This window comes from Sceloporus undulatus, chromosome 2, assembly GCF_019175285.1.
Source record: "Sceloporus undulatus isolate JIND9_A2432 ecotype Alabama chromosome 2, SceUnd_v1.1, whole genome shotgun sequence".
NCBI lineage: Eukaryota > Metazoa > Chordata > Lepidosauria > Squamata > Phrynosomatidae > Sceloporus > Sceloporus undulatus.
This window is the reverse complement of record NC_056523.1, coordinates 179,086,319-179,109,755: the sequence shown is the minus strand read 5'-3', so window position 1 is coordinate 179,109,755 and position 23,437 is coordinate 179,086,319. Positions and strand designations below refer to the sequence as shown.

General features: G+C 45.4%; 1 protein-coding gene across 1 annotated transcript in view; it reads left to right on the top strand.

Annotated features, from left to right (window-relative positions):
- Window positions 1-298: 298 nt before the first annotated feature.
- Window positions 299-23,437, top strand: part of MBD6 (methyl-CpG binding domain protein 6) — a 38,415-nt gene continuing 15,276 nt past the window's right edge. Inside the window, exons 1-7 of the mRNA XM_042447613.1 lie at window positions 299-474; window positions 10,024-10,168; window positions 11,183-11,319; window positions 11,414-11,516; window positions 15,328-15,493; window positions 17,230-18,471; window positions 22,181-22,725. Coding sequence (XP_042303547.1) covers window positions 11,207-11,319; window positions 11,414-11,516; window positions 15,328-15,493; window positions 17,230-18,471; window positions 22,181-22,725 — 2,169 coding nt within the window. The 5' untranslated portion in view covers window positions 299-474; window positions 10,024-10,168; window positions 11,183-11,206. The remainder of the gene's footprint in view (window positions 475-10,023; window positions 10,169-11,182; window positions 11,320-11,413; window positions 11,517-15,327; window positions 15,494-17,229; window positions 18,472-22,180; window positions 22,726-23,437) is intronic.

Sequence of the window (23,437 nt, the reverse complement as noted above, 5' to 3'; positions counted from 1 at the left end):
CTGATGCTCCTGCTTGCCTTTGCCCTGAGACTGAGAGGCCTAAGAATACACAGGCCAGTCGCTCCGATCCGTGTTCCGCGCTCCGGATTTTGGATTCGACCCAGATCCTTATTCCGCGCTCCGTGTTTTCCCTTCAGCCGTGTGGGGAGGGAGTGAATCGGAATTCCCAGGGCCGCCTGTGCGTGTGTGTGTGCGCATGCGTGGGAGGAAGCTGTGTGCGTGTGCCCCCTCCTCTTCCTGGCGCTGAGTCCGGGAGGGGGGGGGGGGGGGGGGGGGCGGGGGGCGGAGAGCACCCAGGAGGAGCCCCGCACCCTGACCCCCACCCGCTCACCCAGCGCCCGCCCGCACGGACGCACACACACAGACACAGGGGACACACCACAGGCACAGGCGCTGCAGACGCCATTTGCAGGAACACCAGCACCAGCACCAGCTGCTAGGGCTACTGCGAGGGAAGGGGCACCATGAGCCCAGGTGAGTCAGGGAGGAGTGCTCCCGCCAAGGGCCCAGGGGCACCAGGCTCAGGGGCCCAGGGCTGGCAGGGAAGGAAGGAAGGAAGGGCGCCCAGCCCCCTGGCCTCCTTCCGCCTCCTGACAGCTCAAACTTCTGCCTGAGTTGGGGCAGCCTTCCCAGCTCCAGCCTCGGCTGGTTGGTTGGGTCTGGCTGCCTCCACTGCCACCTTCATCCTCCCTTGGATGCTTTAGGCTGCTCTCTTGAGCTTCACTGCCTCTCCCTCTGCCAGCTTCCCCTGTGGAGCTCCGCATTTCATGTCATCATCATCATCATCATTATTGCTATTATTATTACTGTATTATTATTCTGAGTCTGCCTTCTCTTCTTCATCTTCATCTGTGGAGCTCTGCATCTGATATTTGTATTCTGAGTCCATCCAGGGAGCTCTCCCTTGTATCTCTCTGTTTGTGTATAGTCCTCTCTTATCTTCCTCCAGGGAGCTTTGCATGCAGTAGTCTTCTTTTAGTTACCTTGATTATACCTTCTTTTATTAGCTTCATGTAGGGAGCTCTCCATTTGATATTTTTATTGTTGTTGTTGTTGTTGTTGTTATCATTATTTTGAGTAAATCTTTTATTCTTCTACGGAGTTTTGCATTTGATATTTTTATTATTATGTTGGGTATATCTTTTATTATCTTCATCTGAGGACCTTTGCATTTTGCATTTTTTAATTTTTATTTTGCATATGTCTTTATTTATTACAGAGCCTTCAGTTTTATATTATATTTTTATTATTGACTGCATCTATTTGTTGGTGGCACCAGGAGGCTGAATGCCTCACAAAACTACACTTCCCAGGATTCCCTAGCACTGAGCCAGGGCAGTTAAAGCGGTCTCAAACTGGATGATATCTGCAGTGTGTTTTGGACCTAAGAATGGGGAGGGCAGCTATGAAGGAACTGGGCAAGACCCTTAAATGCAAAGGCATACAACAAAAGTTGGAATTGCCCAAGTCATGTCCCCTGTTACTATGCAAGAACTGGACAGTTAAGGGATAAAAGGAAAACCCATTCATTTGATACATGGGGCTGGAGAAGAGAGCTGAGGATCCCATGGGCAGCCAAAAGGACAAGCAAATGGGTCCTAGAGCAGATCAAGCCAGAAATATCTCTGGAAGACAATGTATCAAAACTATGGCTGTCATATTATGGACATATCTTGGGAAGAGAGGACTCATTAGGAAAAACAACAATGCTGGGAAAGGTGGAGGGAGGTAGGAAGAGAGTAAGGCCATATGCTAGATGGATGGACTCTATTAAGGTCATAGATATGAAGTTGCAAGAATTAAGAAGTGCATTGGGGGACACAGGGGGTCTTGGCGATGTCTCATCCACAGTATCGCCATGGGTCAAGATCAACTTGAGGGTGGTTAACAACAACCAAGAAGTGAGGGAGCAAAGTGATTTGGTGGACTAGAAACAATGTTTCTGTTGCCAAAGTAGTGGGAATATATGGCTATCAGAGGATCATAAGGAACCACCCTCCACTACCCTCTCCCCCCCCCCCCCAAAAAATCGAGGTACAACCCACCAAGAGAGAGGGAAAATATTATTTTACAGTATTTATTTATATCCTGCTTTGGGACTCAAAGCGACTTACAGTTTAAAAGTGCAGTACCATTAAAAACAGGTAAAAGTAACCATTAAAATAGAATTAAACAACACTTATCCCTCCATATTCACTAGGGCTAGGGGCACAAGACCCCCGTGAATAGGGAAAAACCACAAATAACAAAAGCACCATGTTTTTACCTGAGAGGACACCTCTCTAGGAATCTCTCCAGGGCAACTCTGTGGTCAACGTCTGACAGACACTGACCATAGAACTGCTCTGGAGGAGCTACAAATGCCTAGTAGAGTACAGTATTCTCTCTAGGAATCTCTAGGTCTTTCAGTGCAACGTTTAGTTAAAGTGGACCATAGAGTTGCACTGGGGGACCTAGAGATTCCTAATAATAATAATAATTATAATAATAATAATTTATTTATATACCGCCCTTCTTGGAATCAGGGTGGTGTACAGCAGGAAAACATACAATAATACAACATACAGTAATACTAAAAACACATTAAAACCAATGCAATAAAAACAATAAAACTCGTGCCAGCTAACAGTGCTGACGAAGGAGGGGGGAAGGGAGGAAAGCAAATCTGGGGACAAGAGTCAGGGGTAGGCCTGCTCGAAAAAATAGGTTTTCAACCCCTTCTTAAATTGGGCTAGGGAGGTAGCTGAGCAAAGCTCAACGGGCAGCAAGTTCCAGAGTTTGGGGGCCAAGGTGGTAAAGGCCCTCCTAGAGGTGGAAGCTAGTCTGGCCTCTGGAACATTTAGACGTTGCTGCCCGGATGATCTGAGTATGCGGGGCGGATTATATGGAGAGAGGCGGTCCTCCAGATACCCTGGGCCCAAGCCATTTAGGACTTTGTAGGTGATGATCAACACCTTGTATTGCGCCCGGAAGCGGATAGGCAGCCAATGTAGATCTTTAAGCACCGGTGTTATATGACTGGCCCTGGATGTTCCAGTGACCAGTCGGGCTGCCATATTCTGCACCAATTGCAGCTTCCGGGTATGGTACAAGGGTTGCCCCATGTAGAGCGCATTGCAGAAATCCAACCGAGAGGTTACCAGGGCATGTACTACTGTTTCAAGGTCCCTCCGGCCCAGGTAGGGACTCAGCTGGCGTATCAGCCGAAGCTGATAACAGGTGCTCCTGACCGTCACATCCACCTGAGATGTGAGATGGAGCGACGAGTCAAGGAGCACCCCCAGACTGCGTACTGAGTCCTTCACGGGAAGCGTGATCCCGTTCAGGACAGGTGAAGCTACCGCAATCCCTAGACCGGGAGAACCTATCACGAGTACTTCTGTTTTCTCTGGATTCAGGCTGAGTCTGTTTTCCCTCATCCAGCCCATTACCGACTCCAGACAGGCCACGAGAGAGAGATGCCATCCCTGGTCACTGCATCAGTCGGAGACATAGAGAAGACTATTTGGGTGTCATCAGCGTACTGATAACCCCGCGCCCCATGTCTCCGGATGATCTCTCCCAGTGGTTTCATGTAAATGTTAAAGAGCATGGGAGACAGAATGGCTCCTTGAGGAACCCCAGATGTTAGGGGTCTCTTGTCGGAGCACACGTCTCCCAGCTGCACCATCTGGAACCTCCCAGAGAGGTAGGATCGGAACCACTGGAGCGCAGTGCCCCCGATTCCCACCTCTGCCAGGCGCTCCAGAAGGATACCATGGTCTATGTAGATTTACATTTAATGTAGATTGTTTTAATGTCGTTGTAAAGTTTAATGTAATTGTAATGATTGCTTTTCTGTTAATGTTTTATAATGTTGTACACCGCCCTGATTATATAGAAGGGCGGTATAGAAATAAATTTTTTATTATTTATTTATTATTATTATTATGGTATTGAAAACCGTTGAGATGTCTAAGAGCACTAACAGGGACACACTACCCCTGTCGATGCCCAGACGGAGATCATTGACCAAGGCGACCATAGCAGTCTCAACCCCGTAACCCGCCCAAAAGCTGGTTTGAAATGGGTCTAGATAATCTGTTTCTTCCAAGATCGATTGAAGCTGGATTGCAACCGCCCGTTCGATCACCTTCCCCAAAAATGGCAATAGCGAGACTGGCCGATAATTGTTATGCAACAGGGGGTCGAGGGAGGGCTTTTTTAACAAAGGTTTTACAATGGCCAATTTCAAATTAGTTGGAAATTGCCCTTCCCTCAAGGATGTATTAATAATCCGGTGTAACAATGAAGTTACTACCGGTCCCCCCTATGCCGCTAGCCATGAGGGACAGGGATCGAGTGAGCAAGTTGTCTTCCTAACACTTCCAAGGATCTTGTCCACATCCTCGGTACTGACAGACTCAAACTGATCCAGTACAACCGAGTCCACGGACACTCTGGATGCCTTTACTCTAGGTTCTGTCCTAATACTGGCTTCAAGACCTTCGCTTATCCGAGAGGTTTTATCCGCAAAGAAGTTGTTAAATTGGTCACAGCAGGCCTTAGAAGGTTCAAGGATCTGGTTCGGGGCAGGAGGGAGCTGAGTTAGCTCCCTCACTACCCTGAACAACTCTGCTGGACGCGACTCCGCGGATGCGACACGTGCACCATAGAACGAGTTCTTAGCTGCACGTATCGCCTCTCCATAGTCCTTCAAAAGACGGTCTAGGAGAGCCTTGTCGGGTAAGCGCAGGTGTTTCCGCCAGACGTGCTCTAGCCGTTGCAGCACCCCCTTCCTCGCCCAAAGATCTTCCGTATACCAGGGCTTCTTTTTGGAAGCAGGTCTGAGAGGGCGCTTGGGTGCGATACTGTGTATAGCCCTGGAGAGATCGGTGTCCCAGATGTTAGTCAGGGCATCAACAGGATCTCTGTCATTTCCAACCATATACCCCTCTAGGGCTTCCTGGAACCTTCCATCAGCCTTCGAGGGTGGACCATTTGAATAGGTCCGCCACCCCCAGGGGGGATCTGGGTAGAAGCCTTGATCTTTTCCTCCACCAAGAAATGATCCGTCCATGACAAGGGGGAAATATTAGATATTTCCACCCACAGATTTTCCATGTCCGTACAAAAGACCATATCGAGCGTATTACCTGTTGAATGTGTCGGACCCGAGACCAGTTGAGACAGGCCCATGGAAGACAGAACATATTAATCAAATCCGTGAATAATCAAAGCCACAAATATCAAAGCCGCAAATATGGAGGGATGAGTGTATTACGATATTAAAACAGATCATTTATTTGAAAAATAGAATACAATTTTTTTAAAAAGATCCAAAGCACTTAAGAAAGAAAATAGTATTTCAGACCCCACTCCGAATTCAGTTCCAGACCCCATTCCAAATTCTGTGTTGGGCTACCTCTGCCAAGTCTAGGTGGGGTTCAGTGAGCCCATGTTATTATAAAATAAGCAAAGAAGGGTGGAGGTCTCACTAGCACTGGCCCCTTGTTGCGTCGTTTCCAACTTATGGTGACCCTAAGGTGAACTTATCATAGGGTTTTCTTGGCAAGTTTCTTCTAAGGGGGTATGCCATGGCCATCCTCTGAGGCTGAAAGAGTGTGACTTGTCCAAGGACACCCAGTGGATTTCCAGGACCAAGCTAGGAACCCCAGTCTCCAGAGCTGCTCAGAACACTATACCACCTTGGTCACTTATCAATAGGTGAGAGGTTATTTGGGGAGAGAGGCTGACCTGTCCCTCCTCCCGACCGCCATCTTGAGGGGGAGAGAAGCAGGCCAGCAACAACAGGCCTCTCCCTGCTAAGAAGACAAGCCCTCCTCCCGACCGCCATCTTGCTTGTCTTTATTAAATGTTGTTCTATTTTTATTGGTTTTTTGAGGTTGTTTTTATGATGTGTTAATTTTTATTGATTCTGTGAACCGCTTTGATCACCTCGGAAAAGCGGTATAAAAATAAAACATTATTATTATTATTATTATTATTATTATTATTATTATTATTAACTCTGAGACCCCATTCCCATTGTGGGACCAAGGCTCTGTATTCTCTCTTATTTGGTCGATCACTTTCAGACATGTGGGGAGGAGTAAGGAGAAGACCATATTGCATCCCTTCCTTCACTGGAGAGTAGTAATGGGATTCAAAAGTATTTTTAAATGCATTGCTTCAGAATTGTATTTGCTCACTGCCTTGAGTCTCTATAACATGAGAAAGGTGGGAAATAATAATAATAATAATAGCAGCCGTCAGAAGAGTGCAGGAGTGCTGCTAAGGATTCTTGCTAGGCCTTCCTGAATAACCCAGGCTAACATTTGAGAGGGACGCGGATGGACACAGAGACAAATTTGAGGCAGAGCACCTGGAACATAACGTCTTTAGAGCCTCCAGTCCTTTACTCCATGGTGGATCATGCACTTGTACTGACTGTTCCCCAACTCTTTGTGGACTCTTGCCCACATTTTGTGGCAATAGGCATCATGTAGTGTAGATCTGTGTGTTCCTTGAGGATTAGCTTGTTGGGTGAAGAAACTTCTGTGTTGCTAAAAGACCTCAGTGAATGAGACATCTGGGTAGCAGGACATTCTTGATGGAGACTGCAACTGTTGTGGATCCAGACAGCAATAATTGATAGGATAATACATAGACAAACATGTACACACTTTGCCCTGTGAAGTTTCTTAGCAGTTCTGGGAGTTGACACAGAACTGAGGTTTGACATAAACAGTTTTGCTAGAAAGGAGCCAGGTTAGACTCTCCGCTGTTGCTGATGCATGGCACAGCTTTGGACAATTTTTGGTCCTTCCAAAGTTTATACATTTGGTGAAGACAGTAAAAGAATTTCCAACATCTTGCAGAACATAATCAACAACATTTGACTTTGTTTTTGCGGCCTCTTAGAGTGCATCTGTGCAATGAGACAGGCCTAGCCTTCCTCTCACATTCATAGGATCACGATAGTTTACAATTGCATAGCCTTAGAAAATCCACAGCTCAGGACTAATTACTACCATAGACTAAAGTGTGTTGAACAGCCAGGATTATCCCCACACCAGTAGCATTCAGTGGTCTCTGGTTAGCACAGCCTTTATACTATGGCCCTTGAATTATTCCTACACATTCTGTTTCTGACTGAGTTGCACATTATGGATTTCCATGGAGCAAGACCAGAACAACCCAAGTCTTAATTTTAGGTGCTGTCATTTGGGCGGGGGGGGCATCCATTCCCCACATCTGCACCAATAGTACATTGCCTTTGGGTGCAGGCATTAGGTTTCACCCCTGCAGTACCTTAGTACAACAAAGCCAGATCTCAAGAGGATCCTACCATAATTCTACTAATTAAAGGAGAAGAGGGATTAATCATTCACTTTCCCCCTTTGCTGGTGTTATTGAGGTTGCATCTTCATCATTATCATCTTGCCGTTCCTGCAGAGAAGGCAAGAAAACATAACCAGTGCAGTTTGAAAGGAAGGATGGATATGCCACCTCCCCTACTCCTTCATTATTTCTTTCTGATTCACACTGAGCTCCATGAAGATTGAGAATTTTGACACAACCCAGACAAGAGCCCATTCACAATCACAACTCCACCAATGAAGGAGTGGAATAGGTGGGGCCAATTGTGAGTGTTGTAGTGACCCTATTAACCCCCTCCTTGTATATTGTTTCTGGATGTTTTGAGTGCAGGTGTGCAGACCTGTGATGGAGTTCTGGGTAGAGAACACCAATTTTTTAAACCAACTTTATTCCTGTAAATTTAACAATCTTCTGATGTGCAGCATTATTGAGTGATAAAGTTCATCTCCATGTTGCAAAAAACTTCCCCAGGAGAGCATGGAGAGCACTATTAAAAGTATCAGAGCATGTCAAGCTGGTTTTTGTTTTGCTTCTTCTAGCCACCTGGCAACCATAGTGGTGATTGCCATTTGCTCTAAAGTTTTTATGACTGCAGTGTGGTTGCGTATGACCTGTTGTACAGCGTCTAATCTAGGGCTGGTTTGATGAGTGTAGGATTCCCAGCCAGCACTCCAAGCTTTTAAATAATCATTCCCCAAATTGTCCTGGGTGAATAAGAATTGCCTCTAGGTAATCAGGCAGGGAAACTTTGGTAAAATATATGCCAGGACTGGGGAACATGTGGCCTTCCAAATGTTGTTGGACATCTGTTCAAGCCAGAATTTCCAATAGCAGGGAACGATAGGAGTTTACAGCTCAACACCATATGGGAGGCTACACATTTCTCCTATACAAGCTAAGAGATTTGGATGGGCAGATAGATCAGTAGCCCACTGACTTTTCAGGGGTTCTAGTTCTTCTGAACCTCTATGTCAAGCTGTTCTCCTCCCCATCTTTTTTGGTCATTCATACTCTGAGGTTTTTTTGCTCCTGACCACCAGCCTGTGCTAGCATGTCTACCCAAAACTTATTCTATGGAATGGGGATGGGGATTGTATATGCAGCCCAAAAGCATGAGGTAAAACAAGGACACACATATCCTTGAAAAAGCAGGTTCTGTGTGGCATGGGAGAACTCTGCACCAGCATTTTACCTTTCTTTTTCTTTTTTAGGGTTACCTCTCTTTTATGAATAATGGCTCCACTGTGCCCTTTCACATCTCCATGGGAAAGCATGGAAAACAGAAAAGTGCAGTGTCTTGCAACAGAAATATAGTCATAGCAGAAACCTTATCTGTTGATTTAGTAATATTATTATTATTGGTCACTGATTGCAAGAAATCCTGTAGTAAAAGGAAGGCTCATCCAAATCAGTAGAAACTACTTCTGAATTTTAGTCCTCTAACTTTAGGAGTGTTTTCCTGGTCTAGATCTGTAGGAGAAGGGGGTGGTAAGAACACTGAGGTGACAAAATGGGCTTGTAGTACTTCATACTGCAGACAGTGGATCTCATGTGTGAATATTGCCTGACATTAGCACTTTCCTGCATGTAGAAAGCTAGCACAAGAGGGTGTAGGCATTTCCCCCCAAATATTTTATATATGTGTATATTTCAAGGAGATATTTTCATAGGCAAGCAATGCAAAAATTTATGTTTATATACATATATAGGGTGAAATGTCTTAGTATTACCTCCTTGCTTGCCATCCATTTTCCATGGTTTCACAGGCCTTCATTTTCCCCATCACACTCTTTTAGGCAGCCTCCTACACACACAGACTGGGTGGCAAAGGGACACACATTTTGCCCCAAACTTTGGATGAGGTGATTCTAATCCACCTTTGTTGTTGTTGTTGTTGTTGTTGTTGTTGTTGTTGTCGTTGTTGTGTCTTCAAGTTCTTTCCAACTTACAGTGGCCCTAAGGCCAACTTATTATGGGGTTTTCTTGGCAAGTTTCTTCAAAGGGGTTTTGCCATGAGGTGATACATTGCCTTCCCCTGAGACTCAGAGAGTGTGACTTGCCCAAGGTTACACAATGGGTTTTCATGGCTGAGCTTGGAATTGAACCCTGATTTCTTGAGTCATAGTCCAACACTCAAACCACTAAGCTACGCTGGCTCCTTTAATCCACTTTAGTGATTGGAAATCCAAGGCCATGGGTTGGCCATTCTCTCCCTCCCCAGTGATTAGTAAGGAGGAGAAGTGTGTGATATTTGTGCATATGCCTGACATGTCAAGTCTTCACCTGGCTTCCATTTGCAACAGAAAATAATAAGACATGTTTCATTTTCAAGTGAATTTTTTTTCTGACCTGGAGAGGAGTTGAAGGTATGTTTGAGTACTGTCATCATACTCCTAGAAATGTTTGGGCCAGCTGGATCTGTTTTGAAGACACCATGCAGAATCAAGCCAGTGTGGTAGAGTGGTTTGAGTGCTGGACTTGGACTCTGGGAGACAAGGGTTTGAATACCTGCCAAGAAAACCCTGTAATATGTTTGCCGTAAGGTTGCCATAAGTCAGAAACAACTTGAATACATACAACAACATGGGAAATCGCCATATCTCTCTTCCTCTCCCCTTCCCCACTTTAGCCATGGCATAATACCTTCCTTCCTCCCTTCAGTTCCAGGTATAGGCTAGTGTGGCTGCGGAGTGGGTGTAACCTCGCTGGCTTGGACCCCAGAAGAGAGGCTGCTGGATTATGAGTGCCCAGAGGGAGCGTGCCCACCCTTAACGCCGCCTGCCGCGAGGTTTGCAGCCATGAGCAGGTAGGAGCCATCAGCAGAGCAGAGCTGGGATTAAAGGATCAGCCAGCTGTTTGCCGTTTCACGGCTCCCTCCTGATAGAGTTTAGTAGGTCAGAGCTGCCCAGTGTATATGGGGGGAAAGGGGTGGGTGCGATGGAGAACGGGGGTTTGGAGAAAGATAGTGTGTCACTTATGCACTTCAGACACCCTACTAGTGCTGATCCTGTTGAAGCCTCAGTTCCTGCTATGCCGCTATGTCTATTTATTTATTTCTCCTCTTATCCCATCACCTTTTGGCATTCTGTTCCATTGCTGTTTAATTATTCCAACTGACAAGCCCCTTTCTTTCCCCATCCTGAAGTGTGGTCACCATGTTGACCCAAGTCACATAGCAGAGTCCTTTGGGAACTGTACAACTTCAGACTATAGTTGCTAGTCGGGGAAATGAGGTGAGTTTTTTCCTCCTTCTTGATGCCTTCTTATTTAAAACAAAAACAAAACACAAGTTTCAGTACAAATAAAACTATTCTCCCCTACCCCCTGTCATTCTGAAGTGGTACTGTCCCAGAAGGATTGTGTTGTGATTTTGCTGGTTTGTAGCTTGGCTCTAAGCCACTCTTTTCCTAGCTTAGCTAATAATAACCCTTACCACAGACCCAGAGCCTCTCACTCTCCTGGATCTGATCTTACCTTTCCAGGCTAGCAAAGACTCTGTCTGTTAGTTTTCCCTAAATGGCTACCTGCCAGTTAAGAGGCGCTGAGGCAGGGGCACAATATCAGGTGCCCGAATTTGGAGGGTAGCTAACAGCGCAACTTGTCATGTGTCCAGTTTGTGTTGGTAGTTGGAGACAGAAACCACACAACAAATGTCCGGCCTTGACAACTAGACCACACTGTTCCAACTTAGATTTGACCTGACATCCTGTTGCCGTGGTTACGTGCCCTTCCTTTCCTCTGCACATGCTAATATTGGCCCTGTCCAGATGTGTTCAACTGTTGGCGTGTCATCCATCTCAGTGACTATGGTTTCTTTCAGGTGCCCAAGCGCTGAGGGAGCACAATGAATGGCGGCGATGATTGCTCAGGTGTGGATCGAGGTGGGCGCCCGGCAGTCACACCTGTGCCTGTGGGCTGGCAGCGCAGGGTGGAGGAGGGAGAAGTGCGCTATATCAGGTAAGCCATGTGCCCTTCCACCCAGACCCATCCTTGGCCTTCCCTTCTTCCCCGGTATTGGTACTCCTAATCCTCCTTCCCTTCTTTCTCTTAGTCCTAGTGGCACAAGCCTGGCTTCGTTGGAGCAGACTCGTGCGTACCTGCTGGCAGACGGCACTTGCAAGTGTGGCCTGGAGTGTCCCCTCAATGTGCATAAGGTACAAGGCTTTGGAGAGAAACTTAATTTATGCCTGGCACTGATGTTTGACTCCAGACTAGAGATTGCCCCACTTTGGCCAAGCAGTGGGAATCTCTAGAAGTAGAGGAAAACAGAGGCAGATAGAAGAAAAACAGAAACATGCACAAGGTCAGATCACTGGTCCATCTTGCCTGGCAGTAGCTCTCTTAAATTTTCAGAATGGCATCTTACTTGTCCTTATCTGGAGATGGGTCCCTTCTAGGAGAAAGGCAGCATACAAATGAAATGTAAATAAAATGATGGGGTTATACCCAGGACCTCTTGCATGTAAAGCAGATGCTCTGCCATTGAGCAATAGATTTTCCCTTTATTTCCAGAGAGTGTCAAAAGTTAGTGCTGGTGAGGACCCTAGACTTGCAATGAACCCACTCTCCCTCCTGTCTCCCATTTTGCCTCTCAAAAAGACAAGATAAATTCACTGAGGCTGCATCCCTCATGTGATGGGTGTGGTTCATTCCACAGTTTTGAGAGGCTTTTGCCATAAACATCCATGTGTATATATATTTAGCCCTGAAAACTGAAATGTGAAAGTTATTATATATATTGATTACTTTCACATACATAAGAAACTATCAAAGAGATAAGAGATGATGAGGTTTCAGTTATGAGTATGGTAGAGATGGTTGCCAGCCTTTGAGTCAAATCCAGACCAGAGCTAAGAAAAGTTACTTCTTTGAATAGCTCCGCAAATCCACTTGCAAGCATGTTCAACTAGTGGCCCATTACTGCTTATGCAAGATCAGGTCATTATGAAATTCTTTTCATTGCAGTTAGGATAATTCCCAGTTGCTGAGTTCTATCCAACCTCCATTGCTAACAGATCTCCAGCTGGGGTTCCAGAACACCAGTGTTCAAGCAAAGTGACAGATTTCATGTTTTTTTTATTTCTAATCTGGCCCTTTAACCTTGCAATCCCTGGTTCTGTTAACACCATTGTGGGGTTGGACATTTGGATGTAAGTTCTTTCCTGGATAAACAGCTCACCCAGTAGTAGTTTACCATGTCTTGGAACCTTTTGACGTGGAGGTTTTTTTCAAGGACTAGATGAGCATGTTACTGGGATACTTAGATATGGGAACTCTATGGTTCAAAACTGCCCTGGCTCAGTGCTAGAGAATTCTAGGAACAGTAGTTTTGTGAGACATTTAGCCTTCTCTGTCACAGAGCTCTCGTGCCACAATAAACTACAATTCCCAGGATTCCCTAGCACTGACCCAGGGCAGTTAAAGCAATCTCTGATTGGATTATTTCTGTAGTGTGTTTTGAACCCACGTAGATACTGTGTTTTGTATCACTGCTAAAAATGCCTAGATTTTGCAATGGTCACTATGCTCTACTTTCTGGAAATCTCAGTTCCCACCATTCTCATCAAGTTTTTAGCCCTTGTGGTTGCAAATACATGTTTAGATATTAGGCCAATGTGTTGATGGATCCTCAGAGGATGGAAGGATGGCAGATAACATTTCTAATGGTTTGTGGATATCGCTTTTCTAATGGTTTGTGCTCCTTGTTACTCCCCATCATTATGAGCAAAACCAGAATGGCATATGCAAAAGGTCTGGGGTTTTTCTCACCAGATTTGAGAATAAATTAGAAAAACTAAGAGAAGTGAGGTCTACTTGCTTAATTTGTACAGTCATACAAGTTTGCACAGAATCCATACAACAACGTGTTTTCTACCATGGGGAGAAAGGATGGTCTTGGAATGACTTGAAAGGGTCAGCCAGCTCTTATCCTAGGACTACAAAAAACCCTGGCTCTAAAGTTCTGCCAAAAGCTGCCCTTTAATTTGAAGAACAGCATGTTAGATCCATGAGCAAGGACTCGTTCACTGCACCAGCCATTGGCAGCTATTTTGGAAAGGAACATGTTTGTGTGGCTTGGATGGGGTCAGAGTGTGCAGTTCATCAGCACCATAAACTCTTTTCTGCCATCAACACATTTTTAGTTCTGCTCAAAGCAGTGGCTTCAATTTCTCCACCTTTAAGGAATCTTATATCTGCCTGCCAAGGACCCCCTCACCCAGCATGTTGCAAAGAGTTCTGTGGGAAGAAGAGAGGTTTCTCAGTGCCACTCCCTTTCATGCACCCTTCCATGACTGGGATTGGCCCTCATTGTGTATGATTCAAAAATGCATCCGACAACAAGGTAGGAAGCCTTCATCCTTGTAGATGCACTTCAAATCTCTCAATCCTTTAGCATTAACCATGCTAGACAGGGCTTGTGGGAGCTGAAATTCACAGCACATGGAGGGACAAAGGCTTTTGTAGTGTCCAGTCATAGAACATACCCATAGTTTTAAATATGCATTGTGCATATATATACCTCCTTCTGTCTCTTGAATTCAGCGTCAATGGATGACCCTGTGTGTCTGTGTGTGTAGAATTATAAAGAGGGAAAAGCTTCTCCCAATTCACTTTCTCCACTGTGTATATAATTTTATATACACCTCTCATGTTTCCCCTTACCCACTTTTTCCTCTTAATTAAATAATGTCAAACATGGTAGAAGAGAACTTGCTCTAAGCCTTTGGCCCTTTCTCTTGTCAGTTTCTGCACCTGGACAGTGTTCTTTTTGACAATGTCTGGTGAAAGGAACCGTACACAATATTCCAAGCTTGACTTGTATCATTGCACAACAATAACACATGGACAGTTTTCATTTTAATTCTTTTTCTAATTATTCCAAACGTGGCATTTTTGCCTTTCATGTACTAAATAGACATTCTCATTGTGAATGTGAAGCACAGAATATTTGTTCTTGCTCACTCACTGCCACCTAAAATCCCATCAGTGCATATGTGAAATTAGGATTAGATTTTGGTTATGAATCTCAGCCTCTCCTCTCTCATGGGGTTTTTGTACAGATAACATGGGCAAGTTTCATGTGTGTTTACCTGTGAGCTCCTTGGAGGAAGAGTGGGATTAAAATATAATACATAAATAAACACACAGAAGCACCAATTGGCTTTGGCCCAACATACTTTAAGAGAAAATGCTTCTTCCCATTCCAGTCTCTCTCAGCTGAGTGCCTTCTGGGTGTATTGGAATATAGCTCCTATTGAATTCAGCTAGCATGCTAACTGTGGATGTTGGGATTTGTATTCCACCACACCTGGAGATTCCCCCTTGGGGGGATGCCAGCCCCCTGTGGCACCTGGAATCTGTTAAGGATACCATCTTTTATGAAATTATCTGTTTCATTATATTCAGCTGGCAGTTCTCCATGCGTGCCAGAACTTCCTCACACCAAAAATCTGAGTTCAGGGATTTTCAGAAATAAAGAAGAATGCTGAAAGAAAGCCTGACCTTTTGGGTTCAGAGTCTTGCAAAGGAAGTATGGGAAACAAAAATTATTTCTTGCTCTGATTCAACTTCAAAACATTAGTTTATGTATTATAGTTTATATAACATAAACATTAGATTATGTATTATTTTTAGTACTGAGTGTCATTTGGACAGAACAGTATATAATCGCTTTAGGATGATATAGTTTGTGTACACTTGGTGGAAGTGACTCCCATTGAAATCAGTGGAGCTTTCTCATGAAAACCAAGCATAGAATTGCTCTGCCTTTGCAGAAACTGCTTGTGTGACTAAGTGGGAAGGATGAGGAAATAGCTCTTCACCTCTGACATTCACCTGCAACCCTATTTTGAACTCAAGACTGAAAAATGGTTGACTTCCAAACCCATCTCTTTCATCACCCTTGTTCCCCAGGTCTGTGAAGGGCAAATGGTCAGTTTTTCCATCTTTCCTGATTACATTCAGGTTTTCAACTTCGACCCAGCTGCCATGGTGATGGGAAGCGAATGCACCAAGGGGGATGAGGACATGACCAAGCTGTGCAACCACCGACGGAAAATTGTGGCAATGGCAACACTCTATCGTAGTATGGAGAGCCACGGACCGCTGAGCCTGCCCCATCTAGGTCCAGGTAACTATATTTTCCCATCATGCTCTTTAGTCCTTTTTCAGAGGCAATATAAAAAATGTCAAGAGGATAACACATAAATACATAACACCCAATTTGGAATTTGCCCAGGTTGCCAAATTGATGTGAATTTTATGATAAACCAATTGAAGACTTTATGAAAATTTCAAAATGGTTTGATTTTTTTGTGCAGTAAGAATTCTAAAGTTGTAATTATTTATGGTTATGATTATTAGTAATTCTAGCAAGTAGAACTTAGTTAAATCTATAATGGTAGAATAGCATGTTTTGTTTTATTAACTGGGGTTTTTTCATTACAATTTAGGAGGCAGAATTCATTTGTGTTTCAGTCAGTGTTTGGTCAGATTGTACTAACTGTAATAGTTTAATGTTTTAGAAATGTGCTGTATTGTTGTGTTAATTTAGTTTAGTGGAGAGTAGTTTTAGTATAGTTATTGTGTGTGTGTGTGTGTGTGTGTATTTTAATATATGTATAACTTTTTCTTTTATCTTATTTCTTTTGCTCTTTTCTGTTTTATTCTGCTTTTCCTGTATGTTGTTTATATTGCTGAGAAATGGTTTGTTTGTGTTAAAGCCAATAAATATATTTTTAAAAAAAGAGATGTTGATATATTTCTACATCACTTATAGCTTGTACACACCAGTTTCAAATCAAAGCTACACAAAATTCTGACCATATATTCTAGGTTTATGTGATTAATGATTAAGGAATGATGCTGGTGGCCCGACTCTGTCCTTTTGTTTGTTTGTTTGTTTTCGAGCTTTTCTTTATTTGTTGTCCTTTTTACGCTGATGTCTCAATATGTTACAGAGGGATCTGCGGGACCAATTTGGGGAAAAATGGAATTTGTATATGGTTAAGCGATATAAATAAATTTTTAAAAATGTTAAAAAAAAAAAAAAAGAAAAGAAAATTCTGACCTGGGAACTCCAAAACTATTTACTAGCAAGATAAAAGCCGTTTCATGATATTGAACTGTAATGCTTTTGGATTGTTTGAAGTGTTCCATACCGTTTTAGATGGTTCTACACTGATTTTTGTGTGTACCAACCCTAAGATCATGGGCTACTGGGTTGCAGTATAAATATTTTAGTAAAATAATGAATAATATTAATTAAAATTGACTATAATGTTGTCAATGTGTCCCATTAATTTTTGTGCATTTAGAAAATGGTCATTTTCCCACTGACCATTTGCTACTCAATTTTGGTGATGCCCTATAATGTCAGTTTTCAAAATATAAAAATGATGTTGACCACTAAGAATTCTACAAAAACTGGCTTTTAGACCACACTGTGCTGACCCCTTAGAGCCAGTGTGGTGTAGTGGGTTGAGTGTTAGACTACAGTTTTAGAGACCAGGGTTTGAATGAAACCTACTGGATGCTCTTGGGTGAGTCTCAGAAAATCCCATCATAGTGTGCTTTTTGCAGGTTCTTTTTCCACTGCGGCTTCCCGCTGGCAGAAAAGGAGGTGGCAGCAGACCGCCCTTTTTGGGCGGTCTGTATCCCGCCTTAGTTTTTTGAATGATAGTTCCCACAATGTTAGGAATGTTGGGGGGTTCTAGGAGTTGTAATATGAAAAAAGTACCATTTCCCAATTCATTTCCAAGGCAGTGCAGTTTATAAGGGAGCACTACAGATTCTCCACCATAACTTTAGAGCTGTGTCCTGTTGCCTTCCTCTTTGTGAGTTAACAAACTTCATGTGTCTTTAAAGGAACCGGGCTTAACCAGCCACCCCACGCAACGATGCCAGGACCTAGCGGTCGTCCTCAGCAAACTCTTCCCACCAAGGCTAAGGGCCCAGAACTCTACTCACAGTCTCCCTCTGATCGCTGTGGCAATGCATGGTCCAGCCAGAGCTCCTCCTTTCCACGCCATCACAATGCTCTCTTTGGGGATGTCTTCCCAGGCTGCCTATTTACTGCCAATACCAACGGCAACACCCGTCCGTCTTTCCCCGCTGAACTGAATGCTTCTGGGGGTTCCTTCCTGCACAACAAAGCCCTCCCAGATGCTCCATCCCGGCCGTACCTTTCAGGTGGTCTTCTCTTCCCTCCACCAGATGAGGTGGTGCCTAGTCAGGAGGGTGGAGGCCCCTGGAGCAGCCGCCTGGTTGTGCCCTTGGGTTCGCAGGCTTGCACTGTGGCCTCGCCCGCCCCCACCAGCCTCTCCGTGGTTTCTTCGCCAGCAGGCAGCGCTGAACCCTCCCCACAGCGCTCTCGGCACTCCTCAGCTTCCTCAGAGCAGGGCCTCTCTGGACACCGTCCGGCCCCTAAACCCTTGGATGCAACGCCCCTGGCCAATGCCTTAACCAACCAAAGCAGCAATAATCTGCCCTCAGTGCCCTTAGGAGTTGCCCCAGACGGCAAAGGACCGCCTGGCCTGCTGCTGCTTCACCCCCAGGGCCCAGGCTCTTTTCCAGCCAGCAGTTTGTTGAGCGCAGCTGCCAAGGCCCAGCTGGCCAGCAGGGGGCGTCCTGATGAGCTGGCTGCCAGCACTTTACCCAGCCGCCTGCTGCTCTCTGTTGTGGGTGGGCGGGCGCCTCGGCGACAGCGCCGCTCCCCCACTGTCTTGCGCCTGCTCAAGGACTCCCATTCTGGGCAGGCCGGGGTCGCCCATCCGGAAGAGACACTGACCCAACATCCTCGGCCTCGGGACCAACCACCAGTAGGAGAGGCCAAGAACGGACCCCCAAATTCCACAGCTCCAGCACAGCCACTGTCATCCCTGTTCACTCTACTCGGACCTCCTGTGAGTTCCCCAACACCAGGCCTTCCCCCACTGGCTCAGGCCCCTGCTGGCGACAGCCCCAACTCTTTGCCCTCCTTCCAAGACTTCAACAGCCAGCTCCTCAGTCTCTTTGGGCAGCTGGCCTCAGCGTCTTCCGAACAGATCTCAGGGAGCCCCCCACAGCCAAAATCTCCTATCTCTCCTCTCGGATCCCACGGCCCCACAGGTATGTTCACTCGTGTGTGTGTATGTGGCTGGAATTCACAATCACAGTTATGAATATGTATCCTAGACTTCCTCATCCATAGCTGATGCATAGTCATGATTCTTACATATTCAGTAGTATAAGGAATATATAGGAAGAAACATCCTGACTTACCAGGCAGCTGCTGCTGTGAGTAATGGGGGTCTGTTCTCCTATCAGGGCACAGTGAACTGATGTGCCCCCCACCCCCCGGACTCCTGTGAGTGATCTCCAGAGCAAGGAGGAATTATTTATTTGTTTGTTTAATTTATATTAAATTTATAATTTATATGTTGCCTTACTTCCCGGAGGGAAGCTTGCTTGCAAAAGGGGGTGGAAATTTCAGTTTGCTGCATCCTAATTAGCAGAACAGATCAGTGGTTGCTGCCTGATAAGTCAGCATTGGAAGAAGGGAGGTTGAGCTAGGCCATACTATTTAGTTAAGTATACTTAACCTAGTAGGTGATCTAGAATCTTACTCATTTCTCTGGTAGAAGCAAGCTTCTCTTTGAAGGGCTAGAAACTGCAGTTGAAAGGCTGGAAACCACAATTGAAAGGCAACTCTCCAGCAGAAGCCAAGGATAGCAATTTTTTTCTTTTTCTCGAAAGAGCAGAATTTGTAAAAGCTGTTTTTTGTAAGTTAAAAAAAACCTTACCTGGCCAATAGACATTATTCATGCCAACTGGAGGATTTCTAGGAGTTGGAGTAAAAAAAAGGAACTTTTCCAAGTTCATACACTGTTTGATGGCAAGCTGCAACAGCAGAAATTCCCACTTCTACACAAATGTAGGAAGCTGCCTACCACTGAGCTTAATCACATTGTTCAATATTGTCTTCACCAATTGGGGGGGGGGGTATGCCTGGTCTCCTATCCTTCCAGAACTACTGACTATGTTGGCTAGCGCTGATGGGAGTTACAGTTCAAGAATATTTAGAGGGCCACATTTACCAATTCTCGGTTTCTCCTCACTTGCAGTGGCTTACCAGGGTTTCAGGCAGTTGGGTCTGTAGCTGTGGGGGACAACACTGGAATCTTAGTCTTCCCAAGCATGCCCCATCCCTGTATTTAATGTTGTCTGGACTCCTTGTTATTTAGTTCACCTTTGGTAACCATGAACAAAACTTTGGACTGGTGAACCATGATGGATGCTGACAAGTTCTTGGATTTATGTGAAGTCACAGGCTTTCATGGGCAGCATCTTGGCCTTTTTTTTTTTTTTTTTGGTTTTTTTTGGGGGGGGGCTATGAGGCCATGTTCTAGAAGAGTTTATTCCTGACGTTTCACCAGCATCAGTGGCTGGCATCTTCAGAGAATGCTGGCATGGAAGAGAGTGGGGTATATATACTGTTGTTTGAGAGGAAGTGATTTATATGTTAATCTGTGTATTGTTCTGTTGTTGAATGGCAAGGTCTCAGGGGGTCTATTTAATGATCCATTGTCTGCTGGGAAACCTCTTCATCCTGGGTGGTTTTCATTACATTTGCTGGGTCTTGATTTTGGTGTTTTTCAGAACTGGTAGCCAAAGTTTGTTTACTTTAAAAGTTTCTTCTTTCCTGTTGAAGTTGTTCAGGTGTTTATGGATTCGGTGGCTTCCCTGTTCATTCTGACCTGATAGTTGTTGACATGATCCAGAATTTCAGTGTTTTCAAACAGCATTTTATGCCCAAGATGGTTTATAATGTGTTCTAACAATGCTGTTTTTTCTGGCTGACCCAGTCTGCAATGTCTCTCATGTACCTTGCTGGCAAAATGTCAGGAATAAACACTTCTACAACACGGCCTCATAGCCCGAAAAACCCACAAAAATCTTGGGATTCTTCTCTTTAAAAAAGAAGAAAGACAGAGTTAGTATTAGCAAGCACATAGAGTAGTGCTAGAGGTTGCCAGCTAACAAGTAGTGGTGATAGGGAGTGGACCTTCCCTGCTCCTTTAAACACAATTAGAGGTGCATAAATTATTTTTATCCCACCCCTTCTTCTGAAGCAGAAGTGGGCCAACTCCATATGCAGTTGGACTCTTATCTCCACCATCCCTAGCCAACATAGGCAAGGGATGTTGGGAGTGGGAATCCCACCATACCTCAAGGACTACAGGTTCCACAACTTTGCCCTTATCCTCACAATAATCTTATAGGGTTGGGCTGACAGAAAGTGGCTAGCCCAAGACAACCCACAGCTTATTCTTTGAACAGAATGAGTCCCTGCCCAAAGTCCAGCATGTGTGTCCATTACATCAAGGCTTACAAGAAAGTAGGCAGTGAGGATCTATGGGTTGGCAAAGGCTTTTGAGTACCCATGGTCTTAACAGCAGTAACAACTAAAGTACTTTCCCTTACCAAACATGTTATAGAAAAACAGTGTTGGAGGGAGGGGATGAGGAGTAGATTTGTATATGGGAGCACTTGGGAGCTTGGTTCTCATCCTAGCTACAAATTCCTAGGCAGAGCATGTGTTTAAGAGCACTCTGTTGATCCATTCTTAGCATCCTCTTTGCTTAAGTCACTGTTACACCCTTGGCTGTGGTTAATGGGCCTCAAGATTTTAGGAGGAAAAATGTCCAAATCAGAACTTGGAGAATTTTCTTTTTTGGATGCACTCCCAAAATCTTGTAGCCAGCATGGTGAGTGCCTATGTCAACTGGGGAGGGGATTCTGGGGGTTGTAGTCCAAAAAAGGACTTTCCTCAAGATCTGAACAGAACAAATTAGAATTCATGGAAGTCTGAAATCTATAAGTCTGGAATGCCCTCTAATTAATGCCTCTAAAGGAATCAGATGGAGCTTTTCTGGGCCTGGAAAGAAAAAAGTGGTCATTGGCGAATGTCTGTAGTGGGGGGATGCAGGGTGTGCAGCCTGCACTGGGTGGCACCCAGAAAAAGGGTGACACCCAATTGGCCTCCTCCTCCTCCTCCTTTGGGGCAGAAGGGGCAAACAAACTCACACCCTTGCCAACTGCTCTGACCCCAAGCTTCTTCCCAGGGAGAAGGCCTGGGGCCAGAGGAGCAGGAGGGGCAAATGTTCCCCCTTGCTGGCTGCTCCCCTAGGGAGAAAACCCAAGGCCAGAGTATTGTGCCCTTTTCGCCACTGCCGCCCCTCCCCTGCACCGGGTGACACTCGGCACGGGCACACAACTGGGTTAAGTTGTTGTTCAAAGCACAGTTACAGGGACTGGTTTAAATGACTGGACTCTCTTAAGGAAGAGTCAGGGGGGAAACTAAAGAGCTGCATGATCATGTCAGAACAAGAGCTGTTCTAAAGGGGCTCAAAAACTGCCACTGGGAACTGGATTCAAGTGATAGTCCTGAAACTTCACAAATAGGATTTCTGGGACATTGTGTCTGTGTCCCAAGCTCCTCATAGCTTCAGAAACTGTAAGGATGGAGGAATTTTGTTTGCTGCAGACCCCCTAAACAGTTACAGGAGTCCTGTGACAAACAAAGTGGTGATGTAAGGAGAAAAAGAGAGGTGATGTAAGGAGAAAAGTCCCTTTGAAAGGAGTTAGACCCACTCCTGGGTAAAGATGGATGTGGCTGCAGGTGGCAGAAGCAGAGCCATTCTAGCATACAGGTTCTGTCCAGGTCCTCCTGGGGAAGGGGCAAGCATGGAGTGGCGCATTCTGTGGAAAGCTACCTTGAGGCCAGTGTGTTGTTACTCATTCTCAGCCTCTTCTCTCTGCATTTGTTCTCTTCCAGGTGCCGCTTCTGCTTCACCCATGACCCCCAAAGCCCCTCCAGCACCCAGCCCTGTTGCTGTTGCCACCAGCACGATGGAGGGTGGGGGCCTGGGCTGCCCACTGCCCTCAGGCACCGATCCTTTCCCCTTCTTGGCACAGGAACAGACGCTGCCCTTTGGGAACGCTCTACCTCCTGGACTTCTCCCGCTGGGCTCCTTCCCTTTCTCGCTGACTTTGGGCCCAGAGACTCCACTTCCCCAGCTCAATCTTCAAGGAGAGCCAGAGGGACAGCCCTTGTTGCCTCTGGTGCTGCCCAGTCTGGATTTGCTACAACAACCCAGTGGACTGCTGGCATCACTGCTGGCCCTGCCAGAGGCAACATGTGAGGGTGAAAGGGAAGCGGCAACGACAGAGCCCTTGCTGGAGCCCTTTGCCAGCCTCCCTGAAACTCTACAGCCCCTGCTCTTCCCAGCACTTTCCACCTCTCCGGCTGTCCTAGCTTTAAACTCGGCACTGTTGGCAACTAGCCTGGTCCCTTCCGACACTGGGCCAGGCCCCACGCCGGTAAGAACATAGATTGAGCCCAGGATTTTGCTCCTTTTAAAAAAGCTGTGAGGAAGGTAGAAGTTGCACAAGTGCAGTTTTTCCTTTCATTGGTTCACTGCAGGTTAGAAGGGGGAGGAGGGAGAGCTGCCCCTGGAGAATTCCAGTCAATGTTAGAAGTTGAGTCATTGCATTTCTCCCTGCCTTTCCTCCAAGGAGCTCAGTGTGGTCTACATGGTCCTCCCCTTATTTATCTTTACAATAATCCTGTGGGTAGATTCATGGTGACTAGATGCCCTAACCACAAAGGAGGATAAGACAATGCAAAATGTATGCCACACCAAGGAATTGTAGGACATTACCAAATAAAAGCTAAAAACACTAATGTAAATATAAATTCATGCTTCCTCGTGATGTGCAAAATAGAAGACATTTTAAAATCCTCCTGGACAGAAGGGGGAAATGTAGGGCATGTTCTAGAAAAGGAGGATGTCTGGTCACTCTGGGTAGGTTAGATTGTGTGTGTTGGAAGGAGAGGGACTGAGGAAGCAGGAGTCTGTCCCAAGGCTAACCAGGGACCTTCATGACCAAGTGCAAATTTGAACCCGGGTCTCCATAGTTCTCATCTAGCACTCTTGACTGTTACACCTTGTGTAATCTGTTGCTCTCTCTCACATGTATACTCTGGCTCATTCTCTCACTCACAAAGCACTAACTTTTTATAATTTGGTAA